At 34.6% G+C, this 18,630-nt stretch overlaps 2 protein-coding genes across 10 annotated transcripts; both read left to right on the top strand.

The window, feature by feature from the left end:
• The first annotated feature begins 8,811 nt into the window (after positions 1-8,811).
• Positions 8,812-12,424, top strand: LOC135144214 (translocation protein SEC63 homolog). 5 transcript variants are annotated; one of them, XM_064076193.1, is made up of 25 exons: positions 8,812-9,032; positions 9,106-9,232; positions 9,450-9,574; positions 9,633-9,694; positions 9,758-9,816; positions 9,876-9,926; positions 9,986-10,030; positions 10,099-10,159; positions 10,214-10,296; positions 10,418-10,456; positions 10,509-10,627; positions 10,705-10,757; positions 10,810-10,875; positions 10,925-10,974; positions 11,026-11,098; positions 11,150-11,199; positions 11,270-11,387; positions 11,452-11,508; positions 11,566-11,612; positions 11,664-11,717; positions 11,771-11,869; positions 11,922-12,026; positions 12,088-12,159; positions 12,220-12,269; positions 12,394-12,424. In XM_064076193.1, exons 1-24 carry the CDS (start codon positions 8,827-8,829, stop codon positions 12,256-12,258), a joined length of 1,860 nt encoding a protein of 619 aa, XP_063932263.1. In that variant the 5' UTR covers positions 8,812-8,826; the 3' UTR covers positions 12,259-12,269; positions 12,394-12,424. The 5 variants fall into 5 exon arrangements, 4 of the variants coding, with proteins under 4 accessions (XP_063932263.1, XP_063932264.1, XP_063932265.1 ...); XM_064076194.1 differs by having other exon boundaries at positions 12,220-12,273; positions 12,394-12,418; XM_064076195.1 differs by lacking the exon at positions 12,394-12,424 and adding an exon at positions 12,329-12,379 and having other exon boundaries at positions 12,220-12,262.
• A 4,139-nt stretch (positions 12,425-16,563) lies between these two features.
• On the top strand, positions 16,564-18,581 carry LOC135144213 (uncharacterized). Of its 5 annotated transcripts, none has more exons than XR_010283036.1 (12): positions 16,564-16,739; positions 16,802-16,885; positions 16,948-17,022; positions 17,074-17,149; positions 17,224-17,292; positions 17,354-17,503; positions 17,555-17,653; positions 17,709-17,864; positions 17,965-18,135; positions 18,195-18,323; positions 18,382-18,409; positions 18,473-18,581. XR_010283036.1 is itself a non-coding variant. In XM_064076189.1 (12 exons), the coding sequence occupies exons 1-8, from the start codon at positions 16,602-16,604 to the stop codon at positions 17,805-17,807; spliced, it is 780 nt and encodes a 259-aa protein (XP_063932259.1). In that variant the 5' UTR covers positions 16,564-16,601; the 3' UTR covers positions 17,808-17,864; positions 17,965-18,135; positions 18,195-18,323; positions 18,382-18,409; positions 18,473-18,581. The 5 variants fall into 5 exon arrangements, 4 of the variants coding, with proteins under 4 accessions (XP_063932259.1, XP_063932260.1, XP_063932258.1 ...); XM_064076189.1 differs by having other exon boundaries at positions 17,224-17,329; positions 17,401-17,503; XM_064076190.1 differs by having other exon boundaries at positions 17,224-17,503; positions 18,369-18,409.
• The last annotated feature ends 49 nt before the right edge of the window (positions 18,582-18,630 follow it).

The raw sequence follows: 18,630 nt of genomic DNA on the forward strand, positions 1-18,630 counted from the left end.
AGCAGCAAGGTGCGCGTTCTGAGAGATTAACGAATACAAAAGATATTAAAAGTGAAATAACTTTCTAAGCCAGCTATGCGCCACCATATATAAGAAGCCCTCCTGCTGCTCCCTTTTGTATTTTTTACATTATACAAACTTAAAATGGCTTTAATATTGACTTTAAACGGTTTTAATATGCAAACAACAACCTATTTATTCTTTGTTAAAACAAACTATTGATTTTCGTATACTTTAAAGAATAAGTAAGATATCGGATTTACAATTTTATCGAGAAATCATGGCTACGCTCAAGTATATCTTGCATGCAAGGTTTTGTTTCATCGATATAGCTACTAAAAGCTATTGTACTTCGTGAACTAGCTTATCTCCTTCTATAAAGTAATTGTCCTCTAAAACCGTTGGAAAGTTGAATAGAATTATATATCTTTATGAAGGCATATTTAAACATGTAATAATTTTATTCTACACCAACTTGCAGTGGTAATAGAACGCTTGTGGCGCCTCCTTGTCCCGAATACTTCCACGTTTTTTGTTAAGTTAAAGTTATTACCTAATATAAAACCAAGTTCTTTAAAAGTGGAATATGTTGTCATCGAAAAATTAATAAGTTAGTTAAAATTTTATTAACGGGTTTATTTAAGAGATATACATAAAACCCTAACATATACACAAAAAATAATAAATATACACATTAAGGACAATCATCCATACAAAACTAACTATGCAAAGGTAAACCAACCGTAAACCTTATAAACTAATAAACTTAAAGGAAAGTATCTTTTTAATCTTTTTGGCAGACAATTTAACTAAATATAATTTTATACAAATATGACAATTTCTAGTTAGATTTTATCCTCTAAACAGAAGCAGGTTAAACTTTTTCGTTATTCTAATTCCTTAGCTAATACTTACAACAGTTTTCAAAAAATTCTTGGTGGTTATAAATCTTGCAACATTATACAAAATCATGACGCGCCTAATAAACCTTTATATTAAGCCACATTGGTTATTGAATCAAAAAAGTTTAAAACTATTTGATAAATTTTAATTATAACTGGTTTATTACTAGGTGTGTTGAAAAACGCACGCTTTATCGTCTTGTGCTAATTATAGCCAGTTACGGCTATTTAAGCATGTTGGTATGCGTTTCTTGTATAACGCCCCTTCTACTCACTTCTGTCATTCAGGTGCAGGCTTAAGGCAATTCGATAGACATGCATCCGCTTTTTTCCTACCTAAACATTATTGGCGTAGTTCATATATATTAAACTGAGCGTTGAGGGCAAGAAGAAAAGTGTGTTTGACCCCTTTTCTCGTTTTCCCTTTTCTATAAGTATTTAATGTTGTCTGATGATTATACTGCTATAGTAATTGTTATAAAGCAAAAAGATTATAACGTTCTACGGATATAAAAAGTGCGAAAGTAACAGCAGTAAGAGTAATAAAAAGTCAAAAACTTGAAAAAATAATAAAGCAACTAAACCAACAGTAATATTCGGGAAATAAGAAAAGAGCAATTATATTAAATTAAAACTAATAACAAGTATGGAACAACTGAGACTTAAGCAGAACACAAAAAAGTGACAAAGCGCTTTATTATAAAGAATATAACAAAACCAAAAATCCTCCCACGGGTGGGATGCTAAACTTATCCCAGCACAAATTTGCTCATGCCTGTTAAATTAGGTACAAGGTACAAACCCTTTAAAACTATACAGAAATAAACTTTTATCTCGCGTAGTCCCTAATGCCCAGGTAAATAATAATAAAGAAAAGGTAGAACCAGAACTCATTGTTTTTATTAACTATTGTTATCTCTGATTGACCTTCCTCAAATAAAGTCTTCTAAATAACGAGTAGAAAAGAAACGGAATCATAATCTTTAATCGAGTTGCTTTGCATTACACCCGAGAGGTCTTTACCTTGGATAGCACGTAGCTTTTTTATAGCCCTGAAGGACATAAACTTTGTACTAATTTGCCAGGCAACGAGTACTTATTGACAAACAATTTATGATACATCCCTAAACAGCCTCAAAATATAAAATAAGAAAAAAAGGCAAGGGAGAAGGGGAAAACGCAAAACGTGATAAGTTTTATTAAGCTTCACAAAAAAAGTATATACTCATATTGTCCTGACTCAGGACAAAATTAATATGGTAGCAATTATTGTTCTATAGTAGTTATTTTCCAACACTTACATAGTCAAAACTCGTTATAATCTTTATAAAAAGTTCGGCCTTACCTTTGCTCTAGACTGTTCTGCTATTACTCTCAATTATTCTTTATTTTCCTTACATTTTATTTTTACAATAATTGTTCTTTTCATATTTTTTCCTTATCTTTTTTCTTTAATCTTGAGTTTGTCTTTTTTTTACGCTAATTTCCTTTAGTATTGAGCTTTTTATCCTCATTGAAATGTTATATTCTTTGTTTGGGTTATAACAGTAGTCACATATAATAATTTTGCGTTCTCATTTTGTTAGATTTTCCATCATTTCAAATAGGTATGTCCACCTTGAGAGCGGGAGAAAAGCATTTTTAAGGTTTTGAGCCCTTCAACATTCCATCTCATAATTCCTTTAAAGCCCCTACTTTTACGTGCATAGTTTTTTTAATCATTCCTAATGATTATTATCTTTTTCGGTCATACAAGCTTATCTTCCTACCTCCCAAAGGAATATACAGACCTGGACTACTCTTGAGGGAAAGACCCCTACTGACTCTCAAACCAACGCCACCATGCGCAGCAGTAAATATAAATTGACAAACTGACAAATTAACGATAGTCATATCATGCGCAGCGCAACTAAAATGACAATACTAACTTCAGTGAATTCCTTAACGCTTTCTCTTTAAGTGTTTTAAGCAACCAACTAGCTTTCCACAATCGAGGGGGAGTTAATAATGATGGAAAAGCGGTTCAGTGATATTATTAATCTCAACTCAATTCTGGTCCTGATTTGATTGTAATTTTCTGTCAATCCCACAATCTCCTAACTTCAGGTTCTGTTTTGACCAACCAGTTATTAGAATGACTTATTTCATGTAATTTTTCTCGGCACGTTTAGCTGTAAACATGAGTATTTAGATTGAATCACTTCACCCGTTTATAACCAAGTTCACTACTAGAACTTCTGTAGTAAAGTCCGGTAGAGATTTTATAGAAGCTAGTATGGATGTTTAATCCTAAACCTAGTAAAATTCAGTTGTGTAGGTCACAGTTGCATAGTAACATTTAACGTTACTTTGTAGTAACTATATAGTTCGTTCGTAAAACCACCGGAGGCGATATGGACTTAGCTGATGGACCTTCTTCCTGAGTAAATGTTTCTCTAGTATTGACTTAAAGAGTGTTTCTAGGAAACAATTGTTTTAAAAAATTAAAAGAACTGTGCTATTGGAGTTTAAGCACGCACGCTTAAAGCTAGTTTAATGTGCGTGTTTGCGTAGGGAGACCTCGTGCATACGCGGTCAAAGACTTTGCAACCTCGGGAAGGGCGACGTACGTGCATTTCTCATAAATTAAAGTGCTGAGTTATCAAGTTAACAGAGCGCAAAAGTTTTTGTCTCTTCAAATTACCTCTTAAGATTTCAAATTGAAATGAAAGCGTTTTCTATGTTTTACAATTCTTCAAGCCTGTTTAGTAGAACAGCCTCCATGGTTTGCCAAGTGCTGAAAGAAGGTTAATGAACCGGTAATTTCTGGAGGCCGCTAAAGTCCGCAAAGTCATGGGTAGCACCACGACAATGGCCTTTTCCATTGCGTTGAGAAGGAGTTAAGCAATATTACAGAAGTTCCCAAACAGGGATGACGGTCAATCGTCACCGGTTGCAACTTTTTTTAGCGTCACGTAATTAATGCCGGAGCCGGGGAGCTTTAATCGTAAAAGTGCAGAACTATATCAGAGACACATGAGCTCGGTTTAGTAAAACCGTCAACCATAGTTGGGGAGGTCCTGCGGTATCCTACCTTCGTCCTCAAAGGTTGCCCAAGTTAAAGGCACGCACTGAACAGGTAGCTGGCCATTAAAGAGCACCGCTTTATCATCGTCACACACTGTCACTATTACGCCCTTACTAAACTGAGGAGGTGGAGTGTGGCAACAGTAATTTATACATTTGACAAGCGTCAAAAAGATGACCGCCCTTAATCGACCGCTACGAACACATCCTGCAGTTGGGCGTTCAGCTCTCCTCTAATAGGACTATAAAGACGATGTCGAATAAGTTTGTCGTCGAGGTTGTTTCTAGCTTTATACCTATACCAGCCCGGTTTGTAACAGCAGCGGCTAAAAAATATTAGTATGTTCACTGTATTCTTTATAGCATTCACTCGCAATTAGTACGAACAAAATCTTATTTGTTATTATCCCCCAGTCACGATGAAGCATTAGGTATAAACCATGATGCCTTCGTGACCTCCTTGAGGAGTTTGTTTTTAGAAATCTGTAGTCTGTTTGTATAACGCCCAGAGTACGACCAACAAACGGAAGCATACATCATATTTATGAAAATTATGAATTTATATAAAAACAGTTTATTTTTTAGGTGGACTTTGCTGCGTTTACATATTAATAGATATAGAATATTCTTGGCAGCGTTCATTTAATTCGTTACAACTTAACTTAACCCTAGTTAATTTATGATCTATAATAACTCATAAGTACCTTACCGAGAGCTCTACGGATTAGTAGTTTTAAACATATGTAGAGTTTTTGCGGTTTTGAATGTTAACTCTTAAAGTTATCCTTTCTCCACTCTCAAAAGCATTGATCGTTACCTTTCAACTAGTAAACAAGGTTTCCAGAGTGTGCAAATAAAGTTTATGTATTTAACATACAGCTCCGACGATTTGGAACTGCATAATATAGCTGTGTTGTCCGTATATTGGACCATTGATACGGTACTTGATTTGGGCATGTCTGCCATATAAATTGCGAAGCGAAGCGACGATAAAAAGATCCTTGAGTGGCTCCAACTTTTAATTTCCTCGGATTTACATTAACCATTCCTATACGAACTGTGAGTTTTCTATTTTATCTAAATATACATGACGGTTTAGCGAACTTTCCGAGTTGTTTCCCCTTACACGCAAAGATCCCGCTGATTACCATTAAATATGACTTATCCAAAATATGACTGTTTAAAATTTAATCACCTTACAGCAAATATCTAATATTTGAAAAATGAGGGTAACTATATATTATTTATAAGGTAATTTTAATTTAATTGCATTCATACGTATAATATAAATATATATATCTTATAATAAAACATTTTGTGAGTCTTCTATTTTTTTCTCCATTCTATCTATCTTTTCGGCCTTTAAACAAGTTTTTGATGTATGTAGTTTTACGTTGGTTTAGAGGAACAGCAATATTATGAAGGTATTAATTTCAGTCTAGAGAGCATTTCAGTCAAAGTTAATAAATATCTTTGTAGCCTAGAGGACAACTAAGTAAATACTTAGTTAACTATTTAACTAGATAATTTAAACATGGACCATTTACTACAGATTTTAAGTCAAGCCTCCACCTACTCACCTACTAATTAAGCGCTACCAATTCAACAGTTTAGCTATACAGGGACCGGTATAAAAAATTCTTCGAGTAATTAAAGAAGCAACTTAATACTAGTAAAAGGTTTTCATCTCTCTAATTGGAATGTATACAGTCACTACCAAAAATATTAAGATACAATAGATTGTTTAATATAATTCCTATAGGTCCATTGACTAAGTATTGTGTTTGTTACATTTATATTAAAATATATAATTCCGTAAGAGATAAAAGATAACACATTTTCAAAAAATTTTAGAATACCTATGACTCTTTTTAATTTAAAGTTAGTGGGCAACTACTTCACCTAGTTTTTTTGAAGACAATCCATTGGAAAAATGAAACTTTAAGTTTTTTGACCTCTTAGGCGTAATTATTACAAATAAGAAGTCAAACAACGAACTAAATTCTTCTTCCGCTTGTCGCAGTAAATTGCTGCCACAGCGAGTATTAAGTTCCCGCTTCCCCTGAACGAATATTTAAAGCATAATTTTTTACGAGACTTAAACAATCAGGCGGTTATCTTTGACCAAAAAAAAGATGGTAATAGGTGGAATACAACCTTTAATCCTCGATTTAGCTTGTAGGGGTTATAAGGTTGCTCCCGTTGGTCTCGCGAATGATTCTGAACATTATCAGTAGTTAATGATAATATATATAAGTTATTATTAAATAGTTTTAAGGTGGTAATATATAATATAGACCAGTGATATAAAAGAGCACAACGCCAAGGCAAACTAATAATGTGTTCTAAGGAAAAATCATTAGTGAGAAGATAATAGACTTTTAGGATACTTTAACTCCCTCTTTAGGAGTAAGAAAAAAAATTGGTGGTAGTTCTAAAGATAGTTTAACTTCCCTAAATTAGCAATCAAGAGGACGTCATCTCTACGTGAACTAACGCATTCTTTTCATCATCTGTTCTCAGGTTCAGTTCAGCCTGAGTTAACTCTTCTTAGTAGACTAAAGTAAGTTTAGTGAAATTTTATTGAAACAACAATGCCTTTCCCCTCACACCTGAGTATAATAGGAACGTTTTTTTTACCATTTGAACATTCTGTAATTGAATTCAATATATACATAAAGCGACGCGCCCTTGGCTTAGCTTTAAGTAATAAGTATTTGCGAATAAGCGCTGGGCTGATGCTATTATTTTCCGGACGTTACCAGAAATATGATAACCATCAGACATTTTGACTATATAAACTTTTGCGTCGTTGGTTTGCAAGTTTCAAAAAAAAATTATTTTGAGTGCAAAAAAAGATAATTCGGTTGTAATAAGGACATTTTAAGATGCCTTTTATGCTTTCGAGAGCATCTCAAAGCCACCAATAAGTTTTACCTTTCCTAGTTTTCTTGAAAAATTTTTATCAACTGTACTTATTACTATATTTTCATATGTATCACTACTTACAGTATTACTATTCCTATAACTGTTTCAAACTTACATTTTAATTTATAGTGCAATTACGTTTTTTTTAATGATTATTACAAATATTAATATTTATGTCACCATCAATAGCCTTATTATTTGTATTTTTTGAAGTCACGCTTTCTTCTAATTTCACTTAGGAAGTTCATGATTGGACTAATCTGCTAGACCAAATATGTATATTATTGTTAGTTTATTATCACAAAGTTCCTTTCGACTTTAAGACTAGACTTTATCCTGAGTATTTTTAGTTAGTTAACTAAGTTTTTCTGTTAAGGTATTTAAACCTTTACTGACAGGTATCTAAACTTTTAAGCCCTTTAAAATTAATTGTAAAGTATATATATATATATATAAAGATGTACAGATGCGACAAACAAAAAAAACACTAAAAAATTAACACGACTGCCGGTTTATTTTTCGTGAATCTTCATCATATACTAGCAACTAGGCAATGAAGTAATCTAAATAATAAGCATAAAAATTGATTAAAAATGGATAATTTGGGCGAAAATTTATGAACTGAGGTCTTTTCCTCAACATTTTCCTTTGTAAAATCAAACTCTCTTCTAAGTTCTTCATTTGTAGCGTACTCGCTGCTCGTCTTTAGTGGAGTGAATTAAAAAAAAAAGTCTGCTAAGTTTGCGTAAGAATTATTTACATGTAAACAAGTAAGAAATTAGCCTAAGGATGTATGTGTAAACAAATTAAAAATTTATATTAAAGTTTGGCAAAATTTATCTGTACAAGACATCCAAGAATGGCAAGGGGTTCGCGCAGAGTTATAAAGAAATAACGAACTGGGAGACACACGAACAACAACTTTATAGTCCAGATTTGTCGAACTGCGGCCTTAATTTTTTTTTTTATAGCACTGGCATACTACGTTCGGTCTTCTTAAGACTTTAAGCCGCTCAATCTGAATTTCCCTCTGCTGTAGGGTTGGAGCATGAGTGCACGCCAGTGTACGCTCTTTCTGTACCGAAGGACTGAATAAGCGGGATATATAGGGCCGGGACTTCCGCCATTCTGCCAGGTGTGGCGGAAAACGTAAAAACTACCACCGGATGAAGCAGCCTTAAGCACAAGACACGAAGCCATTTGGAGACACCTGCTGGCACCACTGCTAGACAGGCCTCTCCGACTTTGAGCTCCTCATCAGAAAGGAGGGCCCTTGCGGTTTTCGTTTGTTCGTGTTTGGATCCTTACAGGCGCTCGGTGGTTTGAAGACAATAGCACTGTAGAAGGGTTTATGATAACTCTGCTCTTAAAAAGGCCTAAAGTTTTTTAAAATAACGTATTAAAAAAGCTTTTAAAAGGGTTAAAAAAAGTGTGTAGAGGACGGAAAAGTTGCTTTGTTTTCTATAAAAATGAAGTAACAACTGATTTACATCCACCTTTAAATCATTTTGAACAACCTAAATTCATCGTCTCAGCTTAAGAAATTCATGTATATAATGTATGCTTATTAGTAAGATTCTTATTTAATAATTTTTATCGCCACGCGTTTTATATAAGTTAATGTTTTTTGTCTCTCTTTCTCCACCTGTATGGATTTAACGAAAAATATATATAGTTAAAAAATTAATCAGGTTTAAGGACTCTCTGTTGTTCTTGCGAAGAACCTTTCAAACCAGGAACATAGTTTCTATTATATGTATGGGTAGAGTTTATAAGAGGCTTCGAAACTCACCACAGGCTACTTGAATTTTGGCGTCTACTGCTATCTTGTGCTGTTAAAAAGCTCACTGCCCTTTAAACATAGCCCTCTTATTTCCTCCCAAGTTGTTTACTTTTTTTTGAAACTTCTCTCTTCTTATTGTGGAGGTTAATGGCAGGTCAAAACTTATTTGACACGGAAGGAATAACCTCATATTACTTTTTACTATCCGCTCTTCTTGTTTACCTCGTACCTGCTACCTACTATAAATTAAAACCAGCCTACTCCTACGCGAAACCCAAAAATTCCGGCCAGGCCTTTATTAAAGTTTGTTTAAGAAAAGTTAATTATATTAAAGCACGAGAAGGATCTTTAAGGTGTCTTTCAATTCTTATTAGTTCTGTAATTTTTTAATTTTAGTCATATAATTTTTAACGCATATATATACAGGACTCTTCTATACTTTGCTTCTCTTCTTCTTTTATGTTTAACTACTTGGAAAATTTATAAGTATGATACTAGCGTAGCTGGTGAGGATTTCTTGTTCAACCCTTATGATATTTTAGGACTTGAAATGGTATTTTTTTATTGTTTTCTCTATTCTTTTATTTAATGACAAATTCGGTCTTTTGAATTTTTTTTCCGTATTATTTTTTATTAAATTATATAACTTTATTGTTCGTTTGCTCATAGTAAACTACCTACATAATTCTACCTTTAACTTTTACATAATTTTTTTTTTTTTGCTTTTAGTTTACTAGATAAACTATTTCATATCTCACACCTCCCTGCAGGGGGCCTCTACTAGGGAAGTAAAAAATGCTTATCGAAAGCTAAGTAAACTCTACCATCCGGACGTCCACGGCGGTGACAACACCACAGAAACGATTTTTTTTAAAATAGTTCAAGCCTATAAGGCGTACTGAAGCTTGAGACTTAACTTTTTTAATTCCTGCTACTTTTGTTTTATATTTCAGACTCACTGATGAAAAAGCACGCGAGAACTGGGAGAAGTACGGCCACCCAGACGGCCCTCAAGGTAAGTTTGGAGCCTTTCTTTTCAAGTTTTTTTTTTTAATCTGCAAAACAAAAATTCTTTAAGCTGCGGTGTCTTTCTACGCTGTTCCACAATGGCTTGTAGAACAGGAAAACCGTTACATTGTGAGTACCAAACATTCAAATTAACAAACTTTTGTTGAGGTTAATACTAAATGGGGCAGGTCCTCGGAGTTTACTTTTTACTCTTTATGGTTCTTCTCCCTTTTATAGCGGTCAGTTCTCTTCTTTTAACTTCAACAGCTTAACCAATATCACTTAAATGTTATTAAAGGCCTCAAAGTGGTGGGAAGCAGGGAAGTATATTTCCTCTCATAAAGTAAGAAGTGTAGATCTCAATTTTTTTCTTTTAAAAAAAATTATTTATTTGCATCTTTTTGTGGCCAGGTCTTGCGGCATTCTGTTGTGGCTTTCTACACTTACGCAAGAGAAAATATGCCTATTAGTGGTAACTTTTGCAATTTTCTTGTTATTTTTAGGATATGGCTTAAAAGACTATTAGAATTGATCGAGACTTTAAGTGCATCCTTGGAGTTTGCAAGCATGATTAGTCTAAAGGCCTTAGAACAAAAATCCATAGAATTGGTTGTATATACAGCTTCTTTTATAAATTTTCTTTACAGTTTTGCCCTATTGAAATAATGTTTTGTAACCATATAAATTTATTTGCTTTTTGTGGAATTAATTTCCTCTCTTTTTTTTATAGATTGAGAAGTCTTTTCCTCAACCACCGGATTCGCTAAAAGTTAAGCCTTTATAATTTTTTAACCAAACTTTAATAACTTGAAAATGTCTAGATCAACGCAGCGTACTGCAGAACTGTTCGGGTTCTTCTGTATGCGTACTTTTATCGTATAGACCTCGACAATATTAAGGGGCTGGTAAACCCCGAAAAACTAAAAGAACTCCAAATGAAGTAATTTTTAGCATAAAGTTTCCATGCCTTTTTTTTTACTATTTATGGCCATATTTTTTTTTGTTACCGTGATGCAGAATAGTTGCCAAGTCTTCTGATTTGATTCTGCACGGCATGCTTCCCACTTTGGGTTTGATCTTTTTTAAAATTTTAATGAGGGCCCCATAACTTATTACTTTTAGGTTTCGGCAAATGTTATGTGGAATCTACTTTGAATTGCATAAAACTCCATCAGATGCTTCTGCAAGGTAGCTTGATCGGCTCAAATACACTTTTTTGCTCTTACTTTGGCTTAAGGTGTACACGAAACGGCAAGTCCTCTTCTTATGCTTCCGCACATTCGAAAAGTATACTACTTTTCTGCATACTAATGCCTGCTCTCTTTAAATTCACGTAAGGAAATGCTGGACGATCGTGCCCCACCCACTATTGCGGCCTTTGTGTTCATGTCTCCTGCCGAGAAAAAATCTTGTACTGATTACTAAAAAACATATTTGACTGGACTCACTCTTTTTTTAATAGGGCTTAACAATAAAAATAATCCTCTGCTTACTTCAACACAATTTGAAGAGGTGACAATATTCACGCTTGTGCCTTACACATTGCAGCTATCAGTAGTGCTAACCTATTAAATTAAATTAGACTTGCACGCTGTCCGAGGGCATGCCTGCCCTGTTAATTAATTTAAAGTTAGGTTTATACGATAATGACAAAGTCTACGCGGAGAGCACTGTGTCTCTCATTGTAGAGCTCCAAAGAGGTTTATATACTTACCCGCGCTTTTGAGCACTATCCTTTTATAATACTTATTATAAAACATTAAGTTACCACTAAGGAGCACGCAGAAATTCAGTCTCGGAAGTCAAGCTTGTCTCCAGAAGGCAAATAACGTTTGGTAGTTCACTAACGGCCCTTAGGGACACTTATCTTATTATAAGGTTGCGCTGGCGCGGAGAGCTACGTGGAAGATAGACCATACAAGAGAGTTGCACTTTTTTCAACTTAATTGTACGTTTTCTTGATGTAAAATATCTAGACTAAACATTTTGGACATCTGTCACCTCCAGTGCACTGCCCTCGCTTCCCACTCGTGCGTCTTTTTATTGGCATTGTTGTGCATACAATTCATCCCTCTTTTGTAAGCAAAAAAATGAGGGTTGGTGGGCTTTGTTGCTGAAGGCTAAAGACAAAAAACTACTACTACCCCCTAAAAGGATTGAAAATCTCGTTGCCAGCACCGAGGTTTTTCATATTAGTAATCATTTAAGCTTTTCTTGAGTTTCTATTATACGAGGTTTTATTTGCCTTTAAAGCTCCCAGAAGACCCCAGTTACACCAAGTAGAGGTGTGGATTATTTCGGATTCGTACGTAATGAGTCCGCAAAGGCAAAGCTTTAGCGTAAACATTTTTATAAATAGCTTTTTTCTCAAATGTTTTGAATATTTCGGTTATGTGATAGTATGAGGTGGTGTCTAAAAAAAAAGCGCCGAAGGAAGCAGTTGAGGAGGATACTGAAGAAGAGAAGGCCTCGGTTTTTACTCTTATTTATACTTTCAAGAGAAGCAGTCGATTTTACTTGTAATATTTTTAGTCCTCAGAGGAAAGTGCGCTTGAGAGCGATTCCGATTAAGAACGTGCTTGGTTTGTTACTATTTTTGGTTACATAGTCGCTTATTTGTTTTTTTTCGGTATCTTTATAGGGTCGCCAGGAGTAATTTTATTATATACTAGCAGTATTATTTACTAACTAAAATCTCTATTAAAGGCAGCTAATTGACTTTCAAACGTAGCGATGCTAGAGTAGTACTCTTCCTATTTTTTTTTAGTTTGAATAAATAAAGTTATTATGACTAAAATAAGTGCCTCAGTCTTGCAAGTTATTATTTCTCCATTGTCACGGAAGAAATTGATTTCAACACCGAAACACCCCATTTTAGGGTCATTGTTTTATCATAAATGAGAATTGCTAGAGTCACCAGTTCTTGGGAAACTTATTTGCATACAATAAGGGAGATCGCACGAGTTTTTTAGAATCAGAAACCTCTAAGCACCTCGTGAGTTTTCCCAGGGCGCTCGCAATACAAATCTGAGAGGTCAGTAGAACGGAAAACTCTTATACATGTTTTATTAGTAAGTTTTTCTTAAAGAACCAAAGTTTTTAAACATTCCATCGGCAGCTCTTTTTTAAGCCAACTGCAACTACACATTGTTACTTTTAATATGTACGTTTTAGTAACTTCATTTTTATACCTTGAAAGGTAAAAAGAGTGCATCACATTTATCAGGTGCTTCGGAATTTTAACAGGTGCATCACTGCGCTCTAAAATTTTCTAAAGCGAAATTATACTATGAGGGGAGTGTGTTCCTTTGACTAATTATAACCTCAAAGCTTATATCCTGACAATGCACTTTGCATATGCCGTCTTCTAAGCTGCTAACATTTACTATCAGGTCAAAAGCCCTTAATTTAAGAGTTAAAAAAAAAACTATTTATGTTTAGGTAATTGGCTTACTGAAAAAGAGGATCGGTCGCTAGCTTTTACATATTGCGACCATTTAGAGTAGTGTAGGCAAGAGAGTATATTTTAAAGTTAAAACCCCTTGAGACTTGGTGGCAGTCCCCCAAACTGTCCCCAAGAAGGAAAGCTCTAAAGGAATTTTCAATTTTTTGCACTTTGTTTTTCTTTGAGTTAAAGCTGTAATAAACAATTCAAGCAGCTAGTTTTCCACTGCTGTCCACATCTTGCTAGAAACCTCGCAAAAGTTCCGCCTTTTCCGCTTTCTCGAGATTAAATGCGTCCTGCACCACTACTACTTTGCTATTTCCACCCGCTAGGATCCCTCCCGTTAAGGGGTAAAGTTTGCACTGTGTCTCGCAGGACAAACGTAAGTAAAAACAAGTTTACCAGCCAAAATGATGTGTCCGCTAGAATTTTTATATACCGCTGGGCCTAACTTGAGACTTTTGGTTTTCAGTGCATAATACTGAGCGCGCATGCTGGCGGCCCTAATTTGTTGCATGGTATCATGTTCAACTCCCAACACGAGGACGTGCAACGTTTTTCGGCTGCTTTTCGTGGCTTAAGGATTTAAAGTTAAATTGGAAAAACAGGTTACCGTGCATTTTTAGGCCCTTCGGGTATATCTACATTGTCGCTGTTGACCTTGCAATACGACATTATTAGGCTCAAATGGAGTAGCAGATCCAGAAAATAATGCTTGGTCCCTCAATTTACAGTGGAATACTGATGAGTAAATGCGGATTTAAACCTTGTAAGACTTTTGTATAACCAAGAGCGGTGGAGGCCAGCTTTAATGCATGGTAGCCTTTTTGCATCAAAAAAAAAACTGAGTTTTTATATTGCAAAAAAGAATGGGCTGCTGACCCGAAATGGCACCGGTGACCCCATCTGAACTTAATCCGTAAAGTGACTCCTATAGTAAAAAGGGGCCTTTTTACTCTACAGTCTCCTATTAAAGGTGACGAGCAGGCAAAAGAAAGTATATTTTCTCTTGTCAATCACAATAAAATGTGCCCGTCCGCATAATACTTTTATATAAAGTCAAAACCTTTTTAGCAACAACTTCCGTTGCCTAAAAAGTGAGCAATGGGTAAACTTAGCGTACAAAAAAATCTTTTACTACTTGGAGGTAGTATTTCTGGATCAAACGGTCAGTAAGTATACCCAGTTCGCCTTTACAGCTTCTAATGATCTTGTTTGCAACAAAGCCACTAACCTTAACGTAATCGCCTATTTCACACCTTCTAATAAGGTCATCTTGTATTATTGTTAGCACCGGATGTTAGGCAGCTTTTAAAAACATTCTTACCCGTTAAGTATATGGCAATTGGCTCCTGCAAGCATACAGTTTTTTGATCTTGGCGAGGGAATGGCTTGACAAAGTAATAATTTGAACTTCTATAAAGCAAGAAATAAAGATTTTCTATCTCATAATCCAGAGAAGAACCTTCGCTTATTCGCATTCTGTAGTCCTCTTCCATTTCCCAACCGCACCTCCTACAACTTTTATAACAAGTAGGAGATAATCTTTCCTATCCAAGTTATTAAAGCACCTCCGAGTCAGTTCTTCATAAAACACGAAATTCTGACACTTTAAATTTTTACATTTATATATAGTGGCCTTCCTGGGGACAGGAAAAAGATTCAAAAAAGTTTAGCTATACCCAGCGAGGTTTCCCTTACAAGCGGGAAAATTCCAAGCTAACAGTGTTAACCAAGCCACAACACTCAACCCACCTTCCATTAGATTCTCTTAACTTTTTGTGGGTACAAACAGGATCTATAGAGAAACTTTTTTGAGATGGACGAAAACCTGTAACACTTAACTGCCTTTATGTTAAAGAATACCTTTCAAATTGCGGGATATCGTACGGCCTAATAATAAGATAAATATAAATAACGCAAAACATATATAGAGTAATTTTTTAAAATCTCTAGGTTTAAAGTTGGTGTGTTAAAAAAGCTTTACTAAAAAAGCTTTTAACTTTAAAAATTATTTTTCCTTTATTTATAAAGCTTGTAAAAGCATATTTCCTATTTAATACAATTTTAGAAATAGGTAGGCACTTAATATCAAGGAGAAGCTGAAAGGTAGAAAAGATTTTGAATGCGTTAGAGTGAAAAGAATTGCTATCCATAATCACTTCACAAAGCAACTAGTAAATATGACTTAATTTTTATATCAATATCGACCTCACAAATAATTAAAATAAAGTTGTAGCAAATTAATTGTAAAAGTCCGCAATTGGAAAAAAACCTCTCTTAATTTTTGAAGAGATTCAGCTGCTTTACATAGTAAGCTATTTCCTAAAGTAACTGATTTAAAATTAAATATTAAATTTCACAAAGATATATTCTTTTCCCCTTACGTTCCTCATCCAGAAGTTCGCAAAAACTAAACTTCCATTCTACTTGGAAAAACAATTCGTTCTAATAAACTAACATTAATATTTTAATAATTTACAAGTGAAGCAGGAAAGATACTGTTTCATAACTTATACCCGCCCCCTCCCAATAGTAACAAATTTTTTATATTAATAAAAGTCGGTTCCAGAAATCTTGCGTGCTTTTTAGACTCTTATAGTACATTGTAACACTTTATTTTTTAATAACAAGCGCTGGCACCTTTTTTATTTTTCATTGCGTTTATATATATTATTTTCTATAAAAATTACTCACCAAACTAATGAATTTGAAAGCATCAGATTTTAAAAATTTCCTTTTTAACCAAAAGTAGGTATTTCTCCATATGACCTGATCACTTTCTTTCTCTTCGCACAAATCGCGATAAACTCCAGAAAAAATTTTCGAATTTGACTCTAGAATGCTATTATATGATCTCCAATTTACAGTCGGTGTCTGTGGAAAATACTCTCCAGAATCTCGATTCATGTCAAAATTTTTAGTAGCAAATAAAAATTTGGAAGGGATAAGCTCCTTCCCTTCTTGTATCGATACTTTTTCATTATGACTCATTCTAATTGAAACTTGTAAAATGAGATTGTAGAATGCAAGAAAATTATATTTATAGTATAAAAAGGCGCCATAAGCTTTCAAAATACAATAATTTTACTGAATTTAAAGTCGACTGCATCTGCCCCTGCATTGTCAACTAAGTCGATTAGGCTGTTTTTTTTTATTGTTCAATTTTATATGTAGTAAATGTATAATATAATTTATATCTATTATACACTAAAATGGATAATTATTTTATCATTAATGTATCAGGTCTAATACGCTGAGACCTTTAAAAAATTTGTTTTTAGTTAACTAATTTAATAAAGCTCTACATAAGGCAATATGGTATTGATCTTACGCGTTCATGATTTCCATAAAAGGGTTACTAACTCAAATTTAAGCGCTCTAATCTACTAACTTGGTTGTATTTTTATATACTTTTTTGTTCATATATTTCCATCTGTCGTAAGTCCAATACCCTCAGTTTTACGGTATGCATGAAAGAGAAATCGAGAAACTCCTTGTAAAATTAACACCTTATGAAGAGAAAAACCAAGATTCCGCCTTTTTTGAAGAGAGAGTGTTTTCAGTAGGATCACAACCAAAACGTGTAGGTCGCACCTTAAAAAAGGTCTAAAATTTTCTCTATAGCATCTTTTTTCAAAAAAAAATATAAAATAATTATAATCGAAGAATGGTCCTCGACCTGACAACGCCATTTTTGATAATCCTGTTCTTTCCAGGAACCATGGTCTTTTTTACGTCGAAGGAAGCAGGGCCCGTTTTAAATATATTATAATCACTATAAATTTAATTTATTTTATTGCGAAAACTCGTAGCTTTTTTTTAAGGATCTTGGAAGCTCCAACGGTTCATTTTTAAATGGTATTCAAATAAGCAAGCAACCCGGACAAGTAAAAACAAAGGCTGTAACTTTTTTACTCCTTTTTACAATTTGATAAAAGGAATCAATACCGCATGCCTTGCAAAGCAACGATATCTTACAACTTGGGTCATCCGTTCGGAGTGAGGAGAACTGCAGTTCTCTTTTTTTAAAAGTTTTAATAATTAAGGAATAACTAAGTCTTGCTTTTTTCTTTAACAAATTTTTGTAGTTTATCCTTGCATAAAAATGAAAATTATCATCGTCAGCCCTAATAATAAGCTCGTTCACACCACTAATAGTACTGTTACTATAGAATCTCCCTTAAAACCCAGCAGGTGCATTAAAAATAATGCTTACAGCATCACAACCAAAAGGCCTTAATAATTGAATATATCAAATTCATAAGTTCGCCCTCTTCTTCTGCTAAAAGCGAGCTTCTTTCCTCACCGGTCATGGTCCCCTTAACTTCAAATTTTAGTTGCGAGAAAGAAGAGGAGCATCGATTTCAAGTGCAGCTGCCCTTTAGCATCTTCAGGACCTCATATAATACATCCTTCCAGACAGACCTCGTCGCTTTGGAGGAGACTTGCGGGAACCTGGCCGAAGTTACTATCATAATTACAGACATCCGAAGGCTGCTGGAGGAAAGACCCTCGAGGGTTTATAATAACTTCCTTTATTGTATTTAACTTGAAAGTTCTATTAACAATTAAGAGAAGCGGCCCTCAAAAATTTGAAACGGGTTTACTCAAGGAAACGATACCTAACACTTTTATTTTAACTTTTCTTAATTATTTTTGCATGTATCTTTGAAATACTCAGGCCAAACAAAAAGTAGGGAAACTCAATAACTTGATAGATAATCTCCAGGTAACCCCATATCTTTTATATTTTATAATAGTTAAACTTAGAATGTACTTCTGGGCTTCCCCTTTTTTTTTCAAAAATGTCTTCACCTCAAACTTTACAGATTTCAACTACTTTGCCCACCGAGCGCAACGGTGGAAAAGACGGTACCTGGATGCATTCACGTGGCATGGCAGGCGGTGCAGCTCACGCGCTCTTCAGAAGAGAACACGACCCAAATGAGCCGCCAAAGCAGAAGCGAATGGGAGCAAAAATCTCGCGCTGCTAGTGGAAGGTCTCTGTCTTCTGTACTATAGCACCAGTGAAACATCCAATTGTCCTGGCGGAGGGCAGGCTTGCAAGGAGTCGCAGCGAGGAAATTCTTATACAACGATTTGATCGCATCGCTGACGAACTTTACTGGTCGATCCGGCAAAAGGACGCGGAAATCAAGCGCCTACAACAGCAGCTGACAGCCGCCAGGTTGGCGGTTTCTCCGTTTTTTCCAACTAAAATAATTTATTATAGACAAAACATGCAGAGACGATGTGCATTCCCGCACTTTATCGGTTGCGCTTTCATATTAATTTTTTTTAGCGTCTTTTCTTGAAGATCTCTTTTGCGTGGTTTAGAATGTAGCCCGTAGCGGTTTTCGATCCAGACTTTGCCACGTGGTTTAAGAGTCGCTAAACTTAGAAATATAGCTAAAAGCTACTGGTAGTAGCTAATAGAGTTATTTTTTAATTAAAAGGAAAGATGAATAAAATTGCAGTGTTTAAAACTGTAAATT

This window comes from Zophobas morio, unplaced genomic scaffold (genome assembly GCF_036711695.1).
Source record: "Zophobas morio isolate AGI-343-1 ecotype UQ-CSIRO unplaced genomic scaffold, CSIRO_AGI_Zmor_V1 ptg000085l, whole genome shotgun sequence".
NCBI classification, from domain to species: Eukaryota; Metazoa; Arthropoda; class Insecta; order Coleoptera; family Tenebrionidae; genus Zophobas; species Zophobas morio.